At 42.4% G+C, this 19,256-nt stretch overlaps 1 protein-coding gene across 7 annotated transcripts in view; it reads right to left on the minus strand.

Annotated features, from left to right (window-relative positions):
* Nucleotides 1-15,468, minus strand: part of LOC126262570 (RNA-binding protein 39) — an 81,009-nt gene extending 65,541 nt beyond the window's left edge. For 4 of the 7 annotated variants that reach the window (XM_049959279.1, XM_049959278.1, XM_049959277.1 and 1 more), the window contains exons 1-2: nt 15,062-15,468; nt 14,853-14,910 (exon numbers count right to left, since the gene is read on the minus strand). Coding sequence is in view for 1 of the 7 variants with exons in the window: in XM_049959276.1 (XP_049815233.1) it covers nt 14,853-14,906 (54 nt within the window). In the remaining 6 variants the exon portion in view is untranslated. Of the gene's footprint in view, nt 1-14,852; nt 14,911-15,061 lie in introns of those variants that run through there. The other 3 variants (XM_049959276.1, XM_049959282.1, XM_049959280.1) reach the window with 3 other exon arrangements.
* Nucleotides 15,469-19,256: the final 3,788 nt, after the last annotated feature.

The raw sequence follows: 19,256 nt of genomic DNA on the forward strand, positions 1-19,256 counted from the left end.
AACAACAGAGACACTCAAGAAACAGAAGAGAGTAAAACAAGAAAGCTGATTACAATGGCTGGCCAACCACGAGAATAAAAGGAGAAGCCAGCCACTCTGCAACACATTAAAACGTCCACCCTAAAAGAACTAGGGTGGAGGACACAGAGGGACAAAGGACAAGTGCGAAATCTTACATCAAATGATAAAACCAACCGTCACAAATAAAACGTAAAACTAAAGCTGCTGTTGAGGCATTGTCACCCAACACCGAATGTAGGGTGCTGGGAAAGTTAAAAGTCCGCCACAGAGCGGATAAAAGAGGGCAGTCCAGCAAGAGATGGACGACTGTCATTTGTGAGCCACAGCTACACTGAGGTGGGTCCTCGCAACAGAGGAGGTAACCATGCCACATATGGCCAATGTGGAGCCAGCAGAGGACAACTGATTCCCTGCGAGAGGTCCGCACGGAAGAGTTCCACACATTCATAGTCTCCTTAATGACACACAGTTTGTTGTGCGTACTGTTATGCCATTCCATCTCCCAAAGCAAAAAAAACCTTGCGGCGTAAGGCAGAATGCAGGTCAGGTTCAGAGAAGCCGATTTCCATAAGCGGTTTCCACGTAGCCTGTAGGCAAGTTCGTTGGCTGGGATTCCGAAGTGACCTAGGGTCCAGACCAACAACACTGAATGACTGGACAGTTTCAGGACATGGATGGACTCTGGGACAGTTGCTACCAAAAGATGACAAGGGTAGCACCGGTCGACAGGTCGTAGGCTACTGCTCAGGAGCACGAGATATAGCCACCACCTATGCAGTGAAAACACTGCAGCCACTGGGCAAGGAATGCTGTTTAATATGTCCTCCATGGACATACGCGAATACGACGTGACCATCAGCTATTGAGCCATCCGTGTACACCACTTCATGGCCTCAGTACATGTCAAGAATAGACAGGAAGTGGCAGCAGAGAGCCACAGGGTTAACTGAGTCCTTAGGGCCGTGTGAAACTTCCAGGCGAAGCCGCTCCCTGGGTGTAAACCATGGAGGTGTATGTGAACAGACCTTCTTTGTCACAACAGAAAAGTAGTATGAAAAGAGGGCTGGCAGGGGTAGCAACATAAAAAGGAGAAAATGAAGGGGAGCCAACAGCACCCAGTGTTCCCAGGCGGAAGTTTAGGTGGTAAAAGTAAGGACTCCAGTTCGGACAGAAGGGATCGGACGCGAACTGCAATTGTAAGCCCTAACCTGGGTCGCTGATGCAGGAGATGAATCCCCGTGGATGGAAAAAGGAGACGGTAATTTGGATGTGCAGGAGAACTACAAACGTGTGCAACGTAAATGGCGAGACGTTGCACATGCCTAACCTTCAATGGAGGGACTCCAGCCTCCACCAGAACGCTGGTCACCAGACTCATCCTAAAAGCTCCCGTCACTAATTGAACGCCACAGAGGTGTCCTGGGTCAAGTGAATGTAATGCTGAGGGTGCCGCTGAACCATAAACCACACTCCCACAGTCAAGGTGGCATTGAACAAGGGCTCAATAGAGCTGCAGGAGCATAGAGCGATCTGCACCCCAGTTGGTGTCCATTATAATTATCCGGGCTGTTATGCCGTGGTCGGTGGATGAATTCTGAGGTGATTCCCAACGTTTCGTCTCCGACTGCGGGAGACATCTTCAAGGGGGTCCGTAGCTTGATGGTCCAACACACACACTGGCTCGCTACTGACTGCCGCTAAATTCCGTGTCCGCGCACCCCCGCGCCGCGGCGTGACGTCACGTGTTTTGAAAACGTCAGTGCAATTGGCCGCTGTCCGTCGCCGTCGATCGCCGTTGCCAGCACCCAGTAGTGGACGAGTGGTACACATCTTCTGTAACACCGGCATCCATATACCGTTTAATTTGACGCCCTCCTCCTTTCGGTTGAAATTATTTGGGTGTTTAGCGATTTCGATTGCCTCCCTGTAGAGCCTTTCGTAGTATCCGCTCGTGGCCGCTAGTACTTGCGTCTCCTCGAAACGAATATTGTGGTTCCCTGGCTGGAAAGCATGCTCCGCAACAGCTGATCGTTCCGTTTCTCCTCTTCTACAATTTCCCTTGTGCTCTTCCAAACGTTTAGAAACAGTTCTTTTGGTGGTACCCACATAAACATCACCACAGCTGCATGGGATCCTATACACTCCAGATTTTTCCAATGGTTTGCGAGCGTCCTTGGCAGGCCTAAGGTATTCCTGTATCTTCCTGGTGGGCTTGTAAATTACAGTAATATTCCGCTTCGTCAAGATCCTCCCTATTCTTTCCGTTACATTTTTAACAAACGGCAGGAAAACCTTAGATTTTGCAGTAGCCTGTACGTCAGTATGATTTCTGCGTGGCTGCCTCAACGCACGTTTTATTTCGGCGGACGAATATCCATTCTTCGTAAGTGCATTGTGGAGATGTTCCATCTCAGCGTCGAGCAACTCAGGTTCACAAATATTTCTAGCTCTTTAATACTTCTAGCACAAATATTTCTAGCTAGAAATATTTGTGAACCTGAGTTGCTCGACGCTGAGATGGAACATCTCCACAATGCACTAACGAAGAACGGATATTCGTCCGCCGAAATAAAACGTGCGTTGAGGCAGCCACGCAGAAATCATACTGACGTACAGGCTACTGCAAAATCTAAGGTTTTCCTGCCGTTTGTTAAAAATGTAACGGAAAGAATAGGGAGGATCTTGACGAAGCGGAATATTACCGTAATTTACAAGCCCACCAGGAAGATACAGGAATACCTTAGGCCTGCCAAGGACGCTCGCAAACCATTGGAAAAATCTGGAGTGTATAGGATCCCATGCAGCTGTGGTGATGTTTATGTGGGTACCACCAAAAGAACTGTTTCTAAACGTTTGGAAGAGCACAAGGGAAATTGTAGAAGAGGAGAAACGGAACGATCAGCTGTTGCGGAGCATACTTTCCAGCCAGGGAACCACAATATTCGTTTCGAGGAGACGCAAGTACTAGCGGCCACGAGCGGATACTACGAAAGGCTCTACAGGGAGGCAATCGAAATCGCTAAACACCCAAATAATTTCAACCGAAAGGAGGAGGGCGTCAAATTAAACGGTATATGGATGCCGGTGTTAAAGAAGATGTGTACCACTCGTCCACTACTGGGTGCTGGCAACGGCGATCGACGGCGACTGACAGCGGCCAATTGCACTGACGTTTTCAAAACACGTGACGTCACGCCGCGGCGCGGGGGCGCGCGGACACGGAATTTAGTGGCAGTCAGTAGCGAGCCAGTGTGTGTGTTGGACCATCAAGCTACGGACCCCCTTGAAGATGTCTCCCACAGTCGGAGACGAAACGTTGGGAATCACCTCAGAATTCATCCACCGACCACGGCATAACAGCCCGGATAATTATAATGGACATGATATTTCCGGCCGTGAAAGTTTACATTTTAGTACCCCAGTTGGTGTTGCTCAGGCAGCGGAGGGCATTGAGGCGCTGCCAGCACTTCCGCTTAAGCTGACAAAGGTGAGGAAGCCAAGTCAATCAGGTGTCGAAAACCAGTCTTAACAATCAATATGTCTCCACTACAGTGAGTGGATTGTCATTATGGTAAAGTTCTTGTTCTGGATGAACGATACGACGCTGACAGAAGTGCATAACGCATGACTTTGCGGCTGAAAACTGGAATCCGTAGGCTAGAGCCCGTGACTGCGCCTTGTGAATGGCTCCCTGTAGACGCTGCTTAACAACACCAGTACTGGTGGAGCAGTACGAAATGCAGAAGTCGTCTGCGTACAGAGAAGGTGTGACGGATGGCCCTACAGGTGCTGCTAGACCATTAATGGCCACTAAAAATAGATATACACTCAATACAGCACCCTGCGGCACCCCATTCTCCTGGATATGGGGGGAACTATGGGAGGCACCAACTTGGACACGCAAAGTACAAAGTGACAGGAAATTTTCGATAAAAATCGGGAGCGGGCCTCTGAGATCCCACTCGTATAATGTGGCAAGGATATAATGTTGCCAGGTGGTGTCAAAAAAGATGGCAGCAAGGTGTTGGCGTCTGGAAAAGGCTGTTCGGAAGGCAGATTAGAGGGACACAAGATTATCAGTGGTACAGCGACCCAGGCGGAAGCCGCCCTGGCATGGAGCCAGTAGGCCGCCTGGCTCCATGACCCAATCCAACCGCTGACACACCCTACGTTCCAGCAGCTTACAAAGAATATTGGTGAGGCTGATAGCTACCCACATCAAGAGGGTTTTTACCCAGTTTGAGAACTGGAATGATAGTGCTCTCCCGCCATTGTGATAGAAAGACACCATTGCACCAGATCCAGTTGAAGATGATGAGGTGATGTCACTTGTAGTCAGACGAGAGATGTTTAAGCATCTGACTGTGGGTCCGATCTGGCCCAGGAGCTGTGTCGGGGCAATGAGCAAAGGCACTGAGGAGCTCCCATTCTGTAAATGGGGCATTATAGGGCTCACTGTGGCATGTAGTGAATGAGAGGACTTTCCCTTCCATCCGCCGTTTGAGAATGCGAAAGGCTGGGGGTAATTCTCCAACGGAGAGGCTCGAGCAAAGTGCTCGGCAATCGTGTTTGCGTCAGTAGATAACACGCCAACATTGGTAACGCCAGGGACACTTGTTGGGGTCTGGTACCCAAAAACACTTCTTATCTTCATCCAGACTTGGGAAGGTGACATATGGTACCCAATGGTCGAGACATACCTCTCCCAACACTCCTGTTTCTGCCTTTTAATAAGCTGGCGAACGTGGGCACATTGCCACTTAAATGCTATTAGGTGATCTAGGGAAGGGTGCCGCTTATGTCACTGTAGAGCTGACCCACGCCCTTTAATTGCCATGCGACTTCCGGCGACCACCAAGGTACCGACCTTCGGCGGGCGCACCCCAAAGAATGAGGGATCACATTTTCCGCTGCAGAAATGATCACTGTAGTTACCTGCTCAACCACAACATCGATGGCACCATGTGGGGGAGATTCAACAGCAGAGGTGAAGACTTCCCAGTCTGCGTTGTTGAAATCCCATCTGGGTAGGCATCTGTGGGCATGACGCTGGGGGAGTGATAGGAAGATGAGGAAGTGTTTCCTGCCACACAGGTCGTCATGTGCTCCCCAGTGGATAGATGGGAGAAGTCCTGGGCTGCAAAGTGATAAATCAATGGCCGACGAACTACCATGAGCCACACTGAAATGTGTGGCAGCCCTAGTATTGAAGAGGCAGAGGTAGAGATGTGACAGTAAATTTTCGATATCTCTGCCTTGGCCAGCAAGCACGATGCCACTCCACAAGGGGTTATCAGCATTAAAATCTCCCAAAAGTAAGAAATGTTTACGGAGTTGAGCAATCAGTGCAACCAATGCGTTCAGGGGTACTGCACCATCTGGAGGAAGATAAACATTGCAGACAGTTATTTCCTGCGTCGTCTGTATCCTGACAACCACAGCTTCAAGAGGAGTTTGAAGGGGCACAGGTTCTCTACATACCAAGTTCAGGACATAGACGCAAACTCCACCTGACACACTATTATATTCGCTATGGTTCTTGTAATATCCCCTGTAGCCATGAAGGGCAGGGGTCCGCATTGCTGGGAACCAGGTTTCCTGGAGGGCAACACAGAAAGCAGGTGTAAAGCTTAACAATTGCCGTAGCTCAGTCGAGTGGTGGAAAAACCCACCGCAATTCCACTAGATGATGACGTCATCGTGAGACTGGGAAGGCATGGAACATTCAATGAGGCACTCTACGCCTCAGGGTCACCTGCTACCACCGACTTATTGCCTGAGCAGTCTATATCCATTATGTCTGAGGGTCTGTCAAGACTTCCGCTTCTCCGGCTTAGAAGTGGGGACAGACGTCCCCGATGGTTGGAGGGTGTTGCTCCCGAAGTAGGTGGTGCAGGAGCAACAGGGATGGAAATGCCTCCCACCATCAAGGGGTCAGGTGTAGTCTTCCAGCTCTAAGAGCCGACTGGAATTCGTGGAACTGATGAGGCTACAACTGTTCTCGTGGTGGTGGCGTAAGAGGAGGTCATAGCCACAAGATGGAGATGCTCAAATTTCCTCTTAGCCTCAGTGTAGGTCAGTTGGTCCCGGAGTCTTATATTCCATGATTTTTCTTTCTTGCTGTAAAATCCTGCAGTCTGGCGAGCAAGGGGAATGATGCTCTCTGCAGTTGACACAGATGGGAGGTGGGGGCACAGGGAGTATTGGGATGCGAAGGACGTCCACAATCTCAACATGTGATGCAGGAAGTACAGTGGGATGACATATGGCCGAACATCCAGCACTTAAAGCACCACATCGGGGGAGAGACATATGGCTTGACATCACAGCATTACACCATCACCTTGACTTTCTTGGGCAATGTGTCACCCTCTAAAGCCAAGATGAAGGCACTGATGGCAACCCGATTATCCCTTGGACCCCTATGGATGCATCGGATGAAATGGACACCTCGGCACTCTAAGTTGGCGTGCAGCTCATCATCAGACTGCAAAAGAAGGTCGCTGTGGAATATAATACCCTGGACCATATTTAAGCTCTTATGAGGCGTGATGGTAACAAACATCCCCCAGCATGTCACATGCGAATAATGCTCATGACTGGGCAGAGGATGTGGTTTTTATCAAGACTGTCGCCAACCGCATTTTGGACAAGCCCTCCATCTCCCCAAACTTGTCCTCTAAACGCTCAACAAAAATCTGAGGCTTAATTGAAACAGAGCAGTCCCCATCAGCTCCGTACATACGAGGTACCAGGCGAATAAGGTTCACTGCCATCCTTAGCCTAGTGTTCCTCCTATGGTGTGGCCAGGGAGGGGAATGATTAGGGTCATACTTTCTTGCATTGCACTGAGACCTGGAATGCTTAGAGACTGCTGGTGTGCGATCACCAGCAAGTGGTGATATGGTATACTTCATCGCGCGTCATCTGCCCTGATGCCACCCACTCCGACCAGGGGCCTTCCCCACGGGCGCCACACCCAGCTGCTGCAAAGGCCTCCAGGCAGGATGGCCAGTGCCAGGAGTCCCAATGCCACAGGGTGACGGGCATCTACTCCTTGGCATAAGTGGGGAGTTAACGGTGCAGCATCAGCAGAGCAATCCCTGTGTGGTCAGGGGGCACCCAGGAGGGTGACTCCGCCCAACAGCTGGAGAATAGGTGAAAGTGCAGATCCACATCAACGAAGGATGCAAGAGGTCTCAGCGCATTATGGTCACGATGCACCATGTAAGGCGTCCTTCCCCAATTGGCTTGCTGTTTGGGAAAATTTGGAAAAATGGAGGTCAAACCCAACAGGGGACCATCACATAAATGTCAAAATGAGAGAGACTCCTTTCAGTCACCTCTTACAACAGGTAGGAATAGCTCAGGCCTATTCTAATCCCCGGACCTGCAGGGGGAGGTCACTTTTGATGTGGTATCACTGTTCATAAGGGTGCTACTGAGAGACTCATTGGAACTGATTGCACAAAAATTTGTTGATGCTCTGTTTAACCTGTTCAGGCATATACTGACCTCAACTCATATTTTCTATGGGGCCAATTTTACGAGCAGACAGACGGTGCAGCCACCTCTTCAGTGGTTGAAAACGTGTTCATGAAGAAGTTTAAAGAAGTGGCATTAGACAGATACAAACCCACATGCTTCTTCAGGTACGTGGCTGATACCTTTGTGATCTAGCCCCATGGCAGGGAAAGGCTTAATGCATGCCACCCACATATTAAGGTCCCTTTGGAACTGGAAAAAAATGACCAGTTGTCATTTATGGACGTACTTATCAAAAGGAAAGAAACAGAACTTCACAAAAAAAAAGAAGAGAGTGTAGTGATATGAGGAACAAACCCCAGACTGAGCACCAGGTGCATCGGACCGTAGATGGAACATTCCATGAAGCTTTTAGTGGAAGTGGACCACAGAGGGAACATGTAGAACCATAAGGTACTGAAAATGGCAGCATGCACTGGACCAAAAAGGGAGCACCTAAGACTATTTCTAGTGGGAGTGGACCACAGAGGGAAAACCTGGAAACACACTAAGCTGAAAATGAAATGCTGCCACATGGACAGGTGCACCGGACAGTAGGCAGCGCGCCAGCATGCGACATGGAGCTCCAGACTAACAACAGAATGCTTAAGGATGCTGCCAGTGCAAAAGGAGTGCAGATGAACGCCTGTAACCAACCATGGAGTGGGAAGGCTATAGATATAAAAACTGGACCCATTCCACTTGACAAGCAGTCCCCGGTAACACTGATGAAGATAACGAGTTACACTGTTGAACTAGTGTACATGGATGACACTGATATCTGGCAGAATACCCAACACATCCAGAAGTCAACAGATTGCATGGAAAATCTGTAGAATACCAAAACTTTAATGTTTGCCGATTACATTATAATTCTGTCATTGACTGCAAAGGACTTGAAAGGCACTTGAGTGGAATGGATAGTGTCTTGGGAAAAAAAGGTAAGATGAACATCAACAACGGTAAAACAAGGGGATGCAGTTGAATTAAATCGGACAATACTGAGGGACCTCGACTGGGAAATGAAACTTTGTAAGTAGTAGGTGAGTTTTGCTCCAGAGCAACAAAGTAAATCTGTCAAAAGTGGATGTCAGAAATTAAGTATTTATGGTATCTTTGCTACAGAAAGTTTTTAACCATTTAAGAAGAGAACAAAGCTTTTGAAATGTGGTGTTACACAAGACTGCTGAAAATTTGATAAGCAGATTGAATCACTAATGATGAGGTACTGAATCACATTGGGAACGAGAAATTCATGCCACAACTTGACTGAAAGAACAACCTGTTGATAGGACACGTGCTGAAACATCAATGAATTGTCAATTTGAAAGGAGGGGGGAGGGGGGGGGGGGAGAGGGGGAGAGAGAGAGAGAGAGAGAGAGAGAGAGAGAGAGAGAGAGAGAGAAAGCAGGGGAGGGGGGGGGGGGGGGCAGGATGGCCAAGTATCAAAGGAGGAAAACCATTGCTTGAATACAGTATGCACATTTAAATGGATGTAGGTTGTGCAGTTATGCAGAGATGAAGCGGCTTGCACATGACATTAGTATGGCAAGAATTGCATCAAACCAGTCTTCAGACTGAAAACTATGACAACAACACTACAGTCAGAATGCTGAGTGCTTACTGTCTTGATCTTGATGAGCAACTTAAAAAAAAAAATCAATTTTTTCAATGACCTACAAACAATTCAGAAATTTTCTGTGAGGCCCCAACACCACTTTACCTCCTGATTCATCGAGCCTTCTACTATACCAACTTCAATGCAATGGCTCAAATGCCATCTCATTTACCTATACCCACATATCATCAGATAGGGTATTTGTAAACCATGGGTAATTGGAAAGAGATGGTGTAATATCTTGCTGGAGAGACACTATATGTATTTGTTTTCAGCCATAATTTTTTTATTTCAACATCACTCCCCTCTTTTTTATTGCTGAATTTGGTTAATTGTTGGGCTTTTTATGTTGATATGTTCAGTAGTTTGTTAGATCCAGATTTTGGTTGAAAGAAAATTGTATTTTTTCCTCAATTTATTGTTAAGTTAATCACAGTTAGCTTTATTAAGTTATTTTATCATTCTGAAATGAGATTATAATAATGACATTACTTAATTTCAAGACAAATAAAAACCACTGCATTTTTATATTTTCCCACTAAAAATTAGGAAGGAAGGTAAATGGGTACAGATATTAAGTAGAAATTGTAAAACAACGTGATAGTGTTATTCCATAGCAGGTTTCGTACAACGCCAAAGATTAACATTATTAAGTATCCAGATTGCCATTACACTGTTGATGATGTGTCAAGGGCGGTGCATGATGTTATGAAGTAGACACTTAGGGAAGCCAAAGCAGTTTATCAATCATACACCACTAAATTAAAGGATGGAAATTACATTTTTCTGAGAGCTCAGAATTAAATAATAAATAGAAATTAAATCTGACCTTTTATAAAGGATTTGCATAAATTTATTCTAATTTCTTCTTTAGGTCGGAAGGTATTACTGGATAAATTAGCCCCTGGGTATCCTCAAGCTGCTCTTCCACCTACTGATGCTATGATGGGCTACCATTTAATTACTCGTGCAAAATTGGGTGTTAATGTGACAGAGGAACTTAAGACTTGAAAACTCCATTTAAATTTTGACATACTAGCGATGATTGGTATCAGGCCTTTATGAAAAGCAATGCTTTTATTTCTTTCAAGAACCCAGAGCAACTTCAGAAGTTCCAAAAGAATGCTAAAGATCCCTTTACAGTTTATCCCTTCCACAATGAACTGAACAATTTGTATGAAATTTTTTGGGCTCAAAGATAATGAAAAATCTTGTTATCTGCAACTGGTTTCAGCAGTGGACCAACTGGGGTAAGAGCTCTTGTTGAAAAGGGAAAGCCACAGGATAGGGCGTCTCTAGGCAGACAATCAACACACTGATTTAGCCTACACTGGCACTTATTTGTCACCATTGATCATACATGCGGGTGGTGCAATTCCGAGTCGAACTTTGGGTGACAGTTGTTCTGGGACACTATGTTGCTTCAACAAAATATTGGATGGAGGAGCCTCATTTTTATCAGTGGGTCCAGTACAGCTTTTATCGCTCACATACAAAAATGGCACACAAATCACCAATTACCCAGTCAAAATGCTGTTTTGATTTTTTATCGGCATGCTAGCCAAGTCACCTTATGACTGGTGGAATTGGCTGTGCGACCCAACATTCATTTAGTGTGCTCGCTGAGTCATTTATCTGATGGACTACATCGACAAGTGAGAGTCTGGCCTTGTAAAAACCAAATGGGGAAAAAAGTTTGTCATATGTTTTTATGTTTGTATTATGTTTATGTGTACCGACAACAGTGTGTTACCTACCTCAGTTTTAATGTTATTTGATAAATTCCTTTCAAAAATGGCTCATTTTGGAATTTTCAGTATGTATTGGTTGGTTTAATTGTAAACTCTATAATAATCATTCAGGAAAATGTTCTCAAATCACAGAACAGTATTGGTGTACAGTTACCCTGCTGGTAAATCCAAACTCCATCGACATTCGAAAGCTATTTCCATGTACCCCTGACCTAAAATGTGACCTAAACATAGACTTACTACGATGTCAATTAGAGTACAGAGATTAATGGATCCATGAGTAGGATTTGTGTTTCAGGCCTATTATGTCTCAAAATTACGAAATAACTCTTATATTTAAATTAGTAATTATTTCAAATCAAAACTGTTCCCAATTAACCCACCTGAACCTAAATAAAAAAGAAACCTGTTGAGGTGGTGATAGTGAGGCTGTCCCGCTGAAGCAACAATACTTCTGGCTAAGTCTTTGCTTCCCCAGCTCAGAATCAGGAACGTAAGTTAGATGCTCAAAGTAACTTAGTTGGGATGGCACTGATTAATAATGCAAAACACAGTTCAAGAAACAAAATCCATGAAGCACTTCACATTCATCAACACACTGTTCTAATCTGGACTGTTTTATTATTATCTCACTCTGAACAAACAGCATTATACAAGATTTTAAATATCTATGTAGGAAACCTCTCGGGAATAACCAAAGGACTTGAGAAGAATAAAAAAGGTTCATATATACATATAATCATTTTGAACACTTCTTTGTGTTTTCAAATTTGCAGCTTGTTTTTAAAGGCACTTTTTCTTTTCAAATGACATTTGTTTTGGGATGTATTACGTTAAAGCCTTCTTACATTTATCTTAGTTGTCATAGTATTATATTAGTAAATAAACAAATCCTCCTAGAATTGAGAATACACTCAGTAGTACACAATTACTCTACAGTTCTTATTGGACTGGTGTTTCGTGTGTACTGAATAATCTCTTCTCCCCCCCCCCCCTCAAAAAAAAAAAAAAAAAAAAAAAAAAAATTATTAGCAATTCCCAAGAGGGGCGCCACCAAACAAGAGTGTGTTAGCCACCCCAGTTGGAGAGCGACACGTTGCCTCTGACGACATATTGTGTGTGACTTCAAGTCAACAGACATGAAGCCTGCTCAGCTGTACATTCTTATTGGGCTAGTGTACACAGTACATTTTTGGCTAAAATATGTTCTTTTTCAGCACATGGCAGACATGCACCTGATATATGGACTCAGGAATTGCAATGTGCCTGAAGCAAGTCATTTGTATGCTGGAAGATTTCCTAATAGATGTTTAGTGAATAATAAGCCCTTTCAAAGAATTCATGAACAATACATATGTTTTTGGGTGTGGTCTGCCTTAGCGAAACAATTTTGTTTTTTGTCCCAGAGTTGTTTCCCTGCAATAGCAGCATTATCAGTCAGTTTTTTAATTTTATGGCTGTTAAACATAAGGATGTTCTTTACTGTTTAAATACATGTAAATATTATGTAAGCCTGCGGGCTTTCGTGGCTGTTGTCACTGAAGTTAAAATCTTCTGGGTTACTAGGCTACATCATATTTTCTCTAAAATGATTGACGTTTCGACCCCTCTTCCAGTGTCCACTAGTGTCGTCCGTCATTTTAGAGGAAATATGGTGCAGCCTAATATACCAGAAGATTTTAACTTCATGTAAATATTGCCTTCTAAATTGTAATTACAGATTTTTGAAGAGCGCATAACATACAAAACTGTAAAGAAAAACCGACACTGTAAAAACGTAATACAGCAGGAAAGCCACACCATGCAGTAAGAAGATATGAATACATAATTTTATGTACTCTTCAAAATTCTGTAATGATGACTTCAAAACTAATATTTAAATGTATTTAAATAGTAAAGAACATTCCTGATGTTTAACAGTCATAAAATGGGGAAAAAAAAAACCACTGATTTTGCAACTGCAGTGAAACATATCTGGCGCAAAAAACAAAATTGTGTTTTGCTAACGGCAGTCCCCCACCCAGAAACATATGTATTGTTAAAGCAAACACAGACAAAAGAGCTTCAACCTCAAGATGACATGAACATCATGTACAGACAAGCCCTTTTGGAGAAAGAACATTTCACTCTGCACTTACAAATAGTGTCAGAAAACCTGAGTCAAAGGATTCAGTACTTCATTATATCAAGGAAAATAATGGCAGCAGTATCAGAGAAATCACTGAAACTTAAAACGTGAATTATATGGTAACATGGAAAATTTTAATAGAGGAACTCCTTTACCCATATCATTCTGAGATAGTGCAAGGTCTTATCAAAGCAGATTTTCAATTCTGAAAAGCTTTTTGTATTTGGTTAGTGCAGATGCGAACTCAGCACCAACACTTTCTGTCCACCATTCTATTCACTGGTGAAGAAAAATCGAATCTTAGCAAGAATGGAGTGCAGTTATATGTGGATGAAGATCCTTTTGCAGTTTTGGACACAAGATGCCAGTAATAGTCTAGTATTAATGTATGGACTGGAATAATTTAAGACCAATTAACTGGACCTTTCATTTTCCATGGAACGCTGACTTGGGCATCATACAGTGAATTTTTAAAAGAAGATTTAAATGTTTTGCTGGAGAATGTTCCACTACATTTACATCACAACATGTGGTTCACACATAATGGGGCACCACTTCATTTTGTTCTGCAAGTGAGAACAATTGTACAAAAGTGTTTCTCTAGACATGCTTCATCTCCTGATCTCAATCCACTGAATTTTTATTTTTGATGGCACTGAAAGGATACAGCGTATTCAAGACCTACTGTGAATGCCGACATGTTTTGCCAGTGAATTTACCAACAATTTCTACAAATACAGCAGACACCTGGAATATGTGAGCAAGTAAGACAATCCATGATGCAGTGTTTAGAAGCTTGTGTTAATAGCTAATGGTAGACATTCTGAGCATTTCCATAGGAAGACAGTGTTAGAGGGGAAAAACCATCTGTAGAACCATGCTGGGAAAGAAATTAAAAAGCAAATAAAGTGTCCTGAGTGACTAAGAACATAAAAAAATGATGTGCTGATAAGTACATATTTGCTTCTTTTTAAGTCCTCTAATCATCTTCCCAGAGGTTTCCCACACATTATTTAACAGAATGTATACTACTGATATTCAATTTACATTCAACAAGAGAAAGATTAATGATATCAAATCAAATACCTGACTTCTACAGACAGGAAAAATCATTTTTGAGAGTTCATGTTAACAGTGTCATAAATTTAATGTTTAATCTAAGTGATTCACACTGCTTGCACATCAGTTGCTGAATAAGCAGTTACAGAGATGTAGGCGTTTCTGACTTTCACATTACAGGTATTTTGAGGCAGCCTCATGTATCATTTAAAAAAAGAAATGTCAGATCTGAAATAACTTGAACTTCCATACACAGCAGCTGGAAATATAGTGCTAAACACCAAATTATCTGAGGAGGTAGACCATGGAAAAGCAAAGGAGCAAATGAGTAAGACTTTTGTTATACACGAAAATAAACGGTAAAATGACTGTTATTCACCCAAATAAGAAACGGCACATCACAGTTCACAGTTTACTATTTCAATTTTTTGGGACTCGTTTTTCTCAACTTCATGTTTCCAAAGCAGACTTAAATACAATCTTCTGATGCACCCGAGTAACTACTCCACAACTGTTTACAAGACATGCACCAATACTTTTCCATGTTCCCTGAATAAGGCATTTTTCACATAAATATGAATTACGTTAAAAAATATCCTGTAATTTTTCTGGTCACTAAGATACACACACTCAAATTTACCAAGAAAACTCAGCTATGAAGTGTTACTCATGTGACACCGTCACGTACAACACTGAGTCTCAAATGCGTTATTCATTACTTATTTACATGTTTTAAGGACTAACGACTTACTCCTTTCTTATACGGCGCTTCCAACATTGCTTCTACATCAAAATCTTCGGCCATTTTTCTGAAAAAATATAGATTCGTCAATAAGCAAACAAAATGGCCTACAAAGTCACACACATAATTCACCAAATAAATAAGCTATACGAACATAGTTCTCTTGCAAGTGTGCTATAGGAATTTACAAACAGTTGCCGTTAAATTCTGATACTTACATGATGGACAAATCCACAAGGAACTCAAAAGTACATAAATGCAAAGTTAAACCAAAGAACAATGGCTTCCGTCGTCCGACTTACAACCAGCGCTGGAGGTTACACAGCCTGAGAAACACCTATACTACTATGGTACTTTCGTCCCTGAATGTTTACTGTATTACAAAACTTAGGAAAAACTAAATCTACCGTTACAGCCAAGTGCTGAGCTACAAATGGTTATGATACAGTCTTCAGCGACAGACAGACTCATTTACGTAGCACCGTGTTACGAAATCAATTTCACTTCGTTTACAGAGCAGAATGGAAAAGCAACACGTTTCGAAATAGTAGCGTATCAAGGTTCTATGAAAATGCAGTACATGAAGAAACGATGGCCGACTCACAAAATCTTAAAAATTATCAATTCGCGAGACTCACTAGCATAAATCGTAAAATAATAATTGCTGCTGACTCACGAAAGAAACACCGGGAGACTGCGATAAAAAAATATCGGAAAATCCATGCCCATTTTTGTGATAGTCTTGTGTATTTTTATTATGCGAGGGAGTAGTGGAAAGTTTACTGTAATGTGAACGGAGTTAAACCAATATAAAGTTAACATAACGCATAAGTTAGACGGGAATAAAAGGTATTTTCATGAACTGTCCGTAATCGGTCATTCAAGTCTTGTACTTAGAGAGGATTTGTTCTTAGATAACTTAATCATTCATCTATTTTTGGGAACTTTCAACGTTTATAACTTAGGCAGCATCGAATTCATAACTTTTAGTTGACTGATTCTCTGACAACTCACAATCAGAATCATTTGCGCAACTTTGTGAATGTCCAGGAATAAATGTAGCTTACTGGATCATGTACAGGTCATGAGCGAAATTGTAGAGTGGACTAATGGGTGTTTGTCTGGTGTTCGTAGATGTCTGAAAAACAAGCTTTTTATTCCGTTTCAAAATTTTTCGAAAAGGCCGCTCCACACGCAACAACCAGGCTGCGCAAATATCTGCGCACATTATATATGCGTATTTACGGGAGTTTTGCACTGAAACGAAATGCGCGCAAGAATGGACGTTGGAGGTCTGAGCAAAATTACTTAAATCTATGGGTGCTAACACACTTCCCGAGACAAATCGTAACGTGTAGACAGGAGATCATCCCAAATACGTCACGCGAAACATGTCAGCTAGCCGTTTGTTCAGCCTAGTGTTCCTCGTCTTTCCATACACAGTGATTTCTAAACGGCCGCCCATACGCAAAATCTCTCACCGCAAATGTTTATGCACAAAATATCTGAGCAGATAGATTGTTGCATTTGAATAGGAGATGTCCGCAAAACTGGGAAGTTGGAGGTTTGAGCGCAATTGCTGAAATCTGTGGGTTCAAATCACATCTGCACAGACACGGTGGAGCGTGTGAACTGAAGATTGCCGCAAATCTGGCGCTAAAATGTTTTTGAGACAACTGATGGTTCATTCAGATTTTTCTCGTCTGTGTGCAGAGCGAATTTTAAAATGGTATATACCAGTGTTCTAGATGGTTCATTGCCGAATTTATCAAAAATGCATGGGAGTTATATATGTTTGTGAAAAAATTAAAAGCAGGCAATACAGTGATAGTGATAAGAAAGCAGATGCTTATAATTCTTTAACAGAGAAATTACGAGCGGTTGACCCTACGGCAAACAGGGAAAGGTACACAATAAAAACAGTCTTTGTGGCTCTTTATCAAAGACAGCTACGGTAAGTAAGGTAAACTATTCGATCTGGTGACAGGGGATTGCTAGTATACTTTTACTCTGTATTGTCGTATGCCACAATCCAATGTTTGTTCTGATAGTGTAGCAAAAAAAAAAGTAGGCCCTATTTGTTCCAAAGAGGAGTGCAGTCAAAGTATCGTGTTAAGCTGATAATGGAAGATCTTGGAACAGTGCCTTCGGAGACATAGTTATTGTTACACTCTTTTATTTCCTAATATAACAGGTGGTGATTTAGAGGTGAACTGTAGAATTCGCTATCACAATACTCCAAGTAAAACTTGCAGGAAGTGTATACTATGAACCCCTCTATAGGGTTCTGAATGAACTTTTATATCCTGGTGCAAAAGTTGCTGGTAGACATCGCGCAGGGAATTGAAAGTCTCGACTTAGAAACAAACTGAGCTATAGCTCATTGGTCACTTCTAAGAATATATTGTGTCTCAGACGCATATAAAACAATAAGAATACGATCTGTAACTTGTCAGAATTGAGGTAAAGTACTTTACTTGCCATCATGGACTCATCCTTCATGAGAGCGTAAATGGCTCAAGTGTATTAGGTATGATTTCACTGAATTCTTATCTAGAAACTGCAGTAGTAAACTCTGGATCCCTGTGGTTCCTATTGCCAGGAATCTTAACGTCACTGTCAGCCGCTCATGTGGAGCAATTGTTCTCCTCACACACGTTTTTTACATATTGTGCCAGGAGTTATAAGCATCAAAATACAATTATACGTTCCTAAATCGATCCTCAAATTATTACGCCGGTTGTTGAGTTCGCCCTGCAACTCGTGACGTAAATTTGTGTGATAAAGCTGCCTTTGCTTAAGTACCCATTGTGTAGGCCATTTTCATCTGACTATTTGTTTCTGGCATTTTGTTTGCTTCTTATTTCTTACATCAGAAGTTGCGATGACAGTCCATAATAGAATTTCTTCCATTTTTTAATAAATGTAATAAGCTATGAGGTTACTGTGAGACAGTGTTGTCGCTCTCTTAAACACCGACAGATGATGGACGAGCAGTAAATTGGAATTGTATCTTGTGAACACGCCACATTTGCAGCAATCTATTGCATGCACTGACAGCTGCGTCGGTATCCACGTGGACACGTCGTTGTGTGCGGATGAGACTTTAGAAGTTTGAACAAAATTGCTCAAATGAGCTCAGATCCCATGAGTGCAGACAGTTGGAGTGTGTGAACAGAAGATTGCCGCAAATCTGGCGTGCGAAATGTGTTTGGAACAGCTGTTTGTTCAATCTAGTATTTCTCGTCTGTCTGTGCCAAATTAATTTCAAAATGGCTGATGCACGTCAATGCTCTAGGTACTTAATTTCAGAATTAATCGAAATGTACAGTACTCATCCCGTTTGTGGAAATTCAAGAGCAGCAAACACATCTGTAGAGACAAGAAGGCAACTATTAGTCATTCTTTAATAGAAGGATTACGAGCGGTTCTTTCTACAGCAAACAGAAACGGTAATAAAAAAATACCGTAATGGACTGATTACCTCAAAGATCTAAGCAAAGTAATGATATGTATTCGATTGGACGCTGGGGAACTGCTAGCATAGTTTCATTAAGTCCTGTCCAGTGTCATAATCTTAAGTGACAGTGTAGCAAAGAGGGGAAAAAGAACAGTGTAGTCAGAATATTGTGTTAGCTGATAATGGGAAACCTTGCAAGTAGCAACAGTGCCTTTAGTGAAATAGGGATTATGGCACTTGTTTTACTTCCCAATATAAAATATGATTTATACAAGAGTGACTTAGAGATAAACTGTAGAATTCATTACCAGAATACTAGAAGAAAAACTCTCTAGATAGACTATGCATCCATGACTAGAATTCAGAATGGACTTTTATATTCTGGAGGAAATGTCTTGAAATGGTTGCTGGTAGACTTTAGGTAGGCACTTGAATACCCTAACTCAGAAACAAACTAAAATATAGCTCTCTGGCCACATACATAACTACTAAACATACATTGCGTTTCAACATGTCTAAAACAGTAAAAATATTATCTATAACTTAATAGAATTGCCTTACAGTAATTTACTTGCATTTGCGAAATCATCCTTAAGGACAGCATAAATAACTTCATATGTGTTCGGTACGATTTCCTTCAATGCTTGTTCCGAAATTACAGTAGACTTTTTAGATCCTTATTTTCCTTCTTCTTATCACAAATATTAATGTCACCATCAACTGCTGATGTGGAGAAACTGCTCTTCTCATCAAGGATTGTTCCATATTCCATATTATATGAGTGTCAAAAGATAATTATACATTTACAGACACATCTGCAAATAATTAGGACAGTATTTGTGGTCACCCTGCAATCTGCAAAATAAATTTGTGTGCAAAAACTGCATTCGCTTAAGCAGTTACTATCTAGACCATTTTGACCAGTCTTTCTGTTGTGAAGACAGACCATAATA

This window comes from Schistocerca nitens, chromosome 6 (assembly GCF_023898315.1).
Source record: "Schistocerca nitens isolate TAMUIC-IGC-003100 chromosome 6, iqSchNite1.1, whole genome shotgun sequence".
NCBI classification, from domain to species: Eukaryota; Metazoa; Arthropoda; class Insecta; order Orthoptera; family Acrididae; genus Schistocerca; species Schistocerca nitens.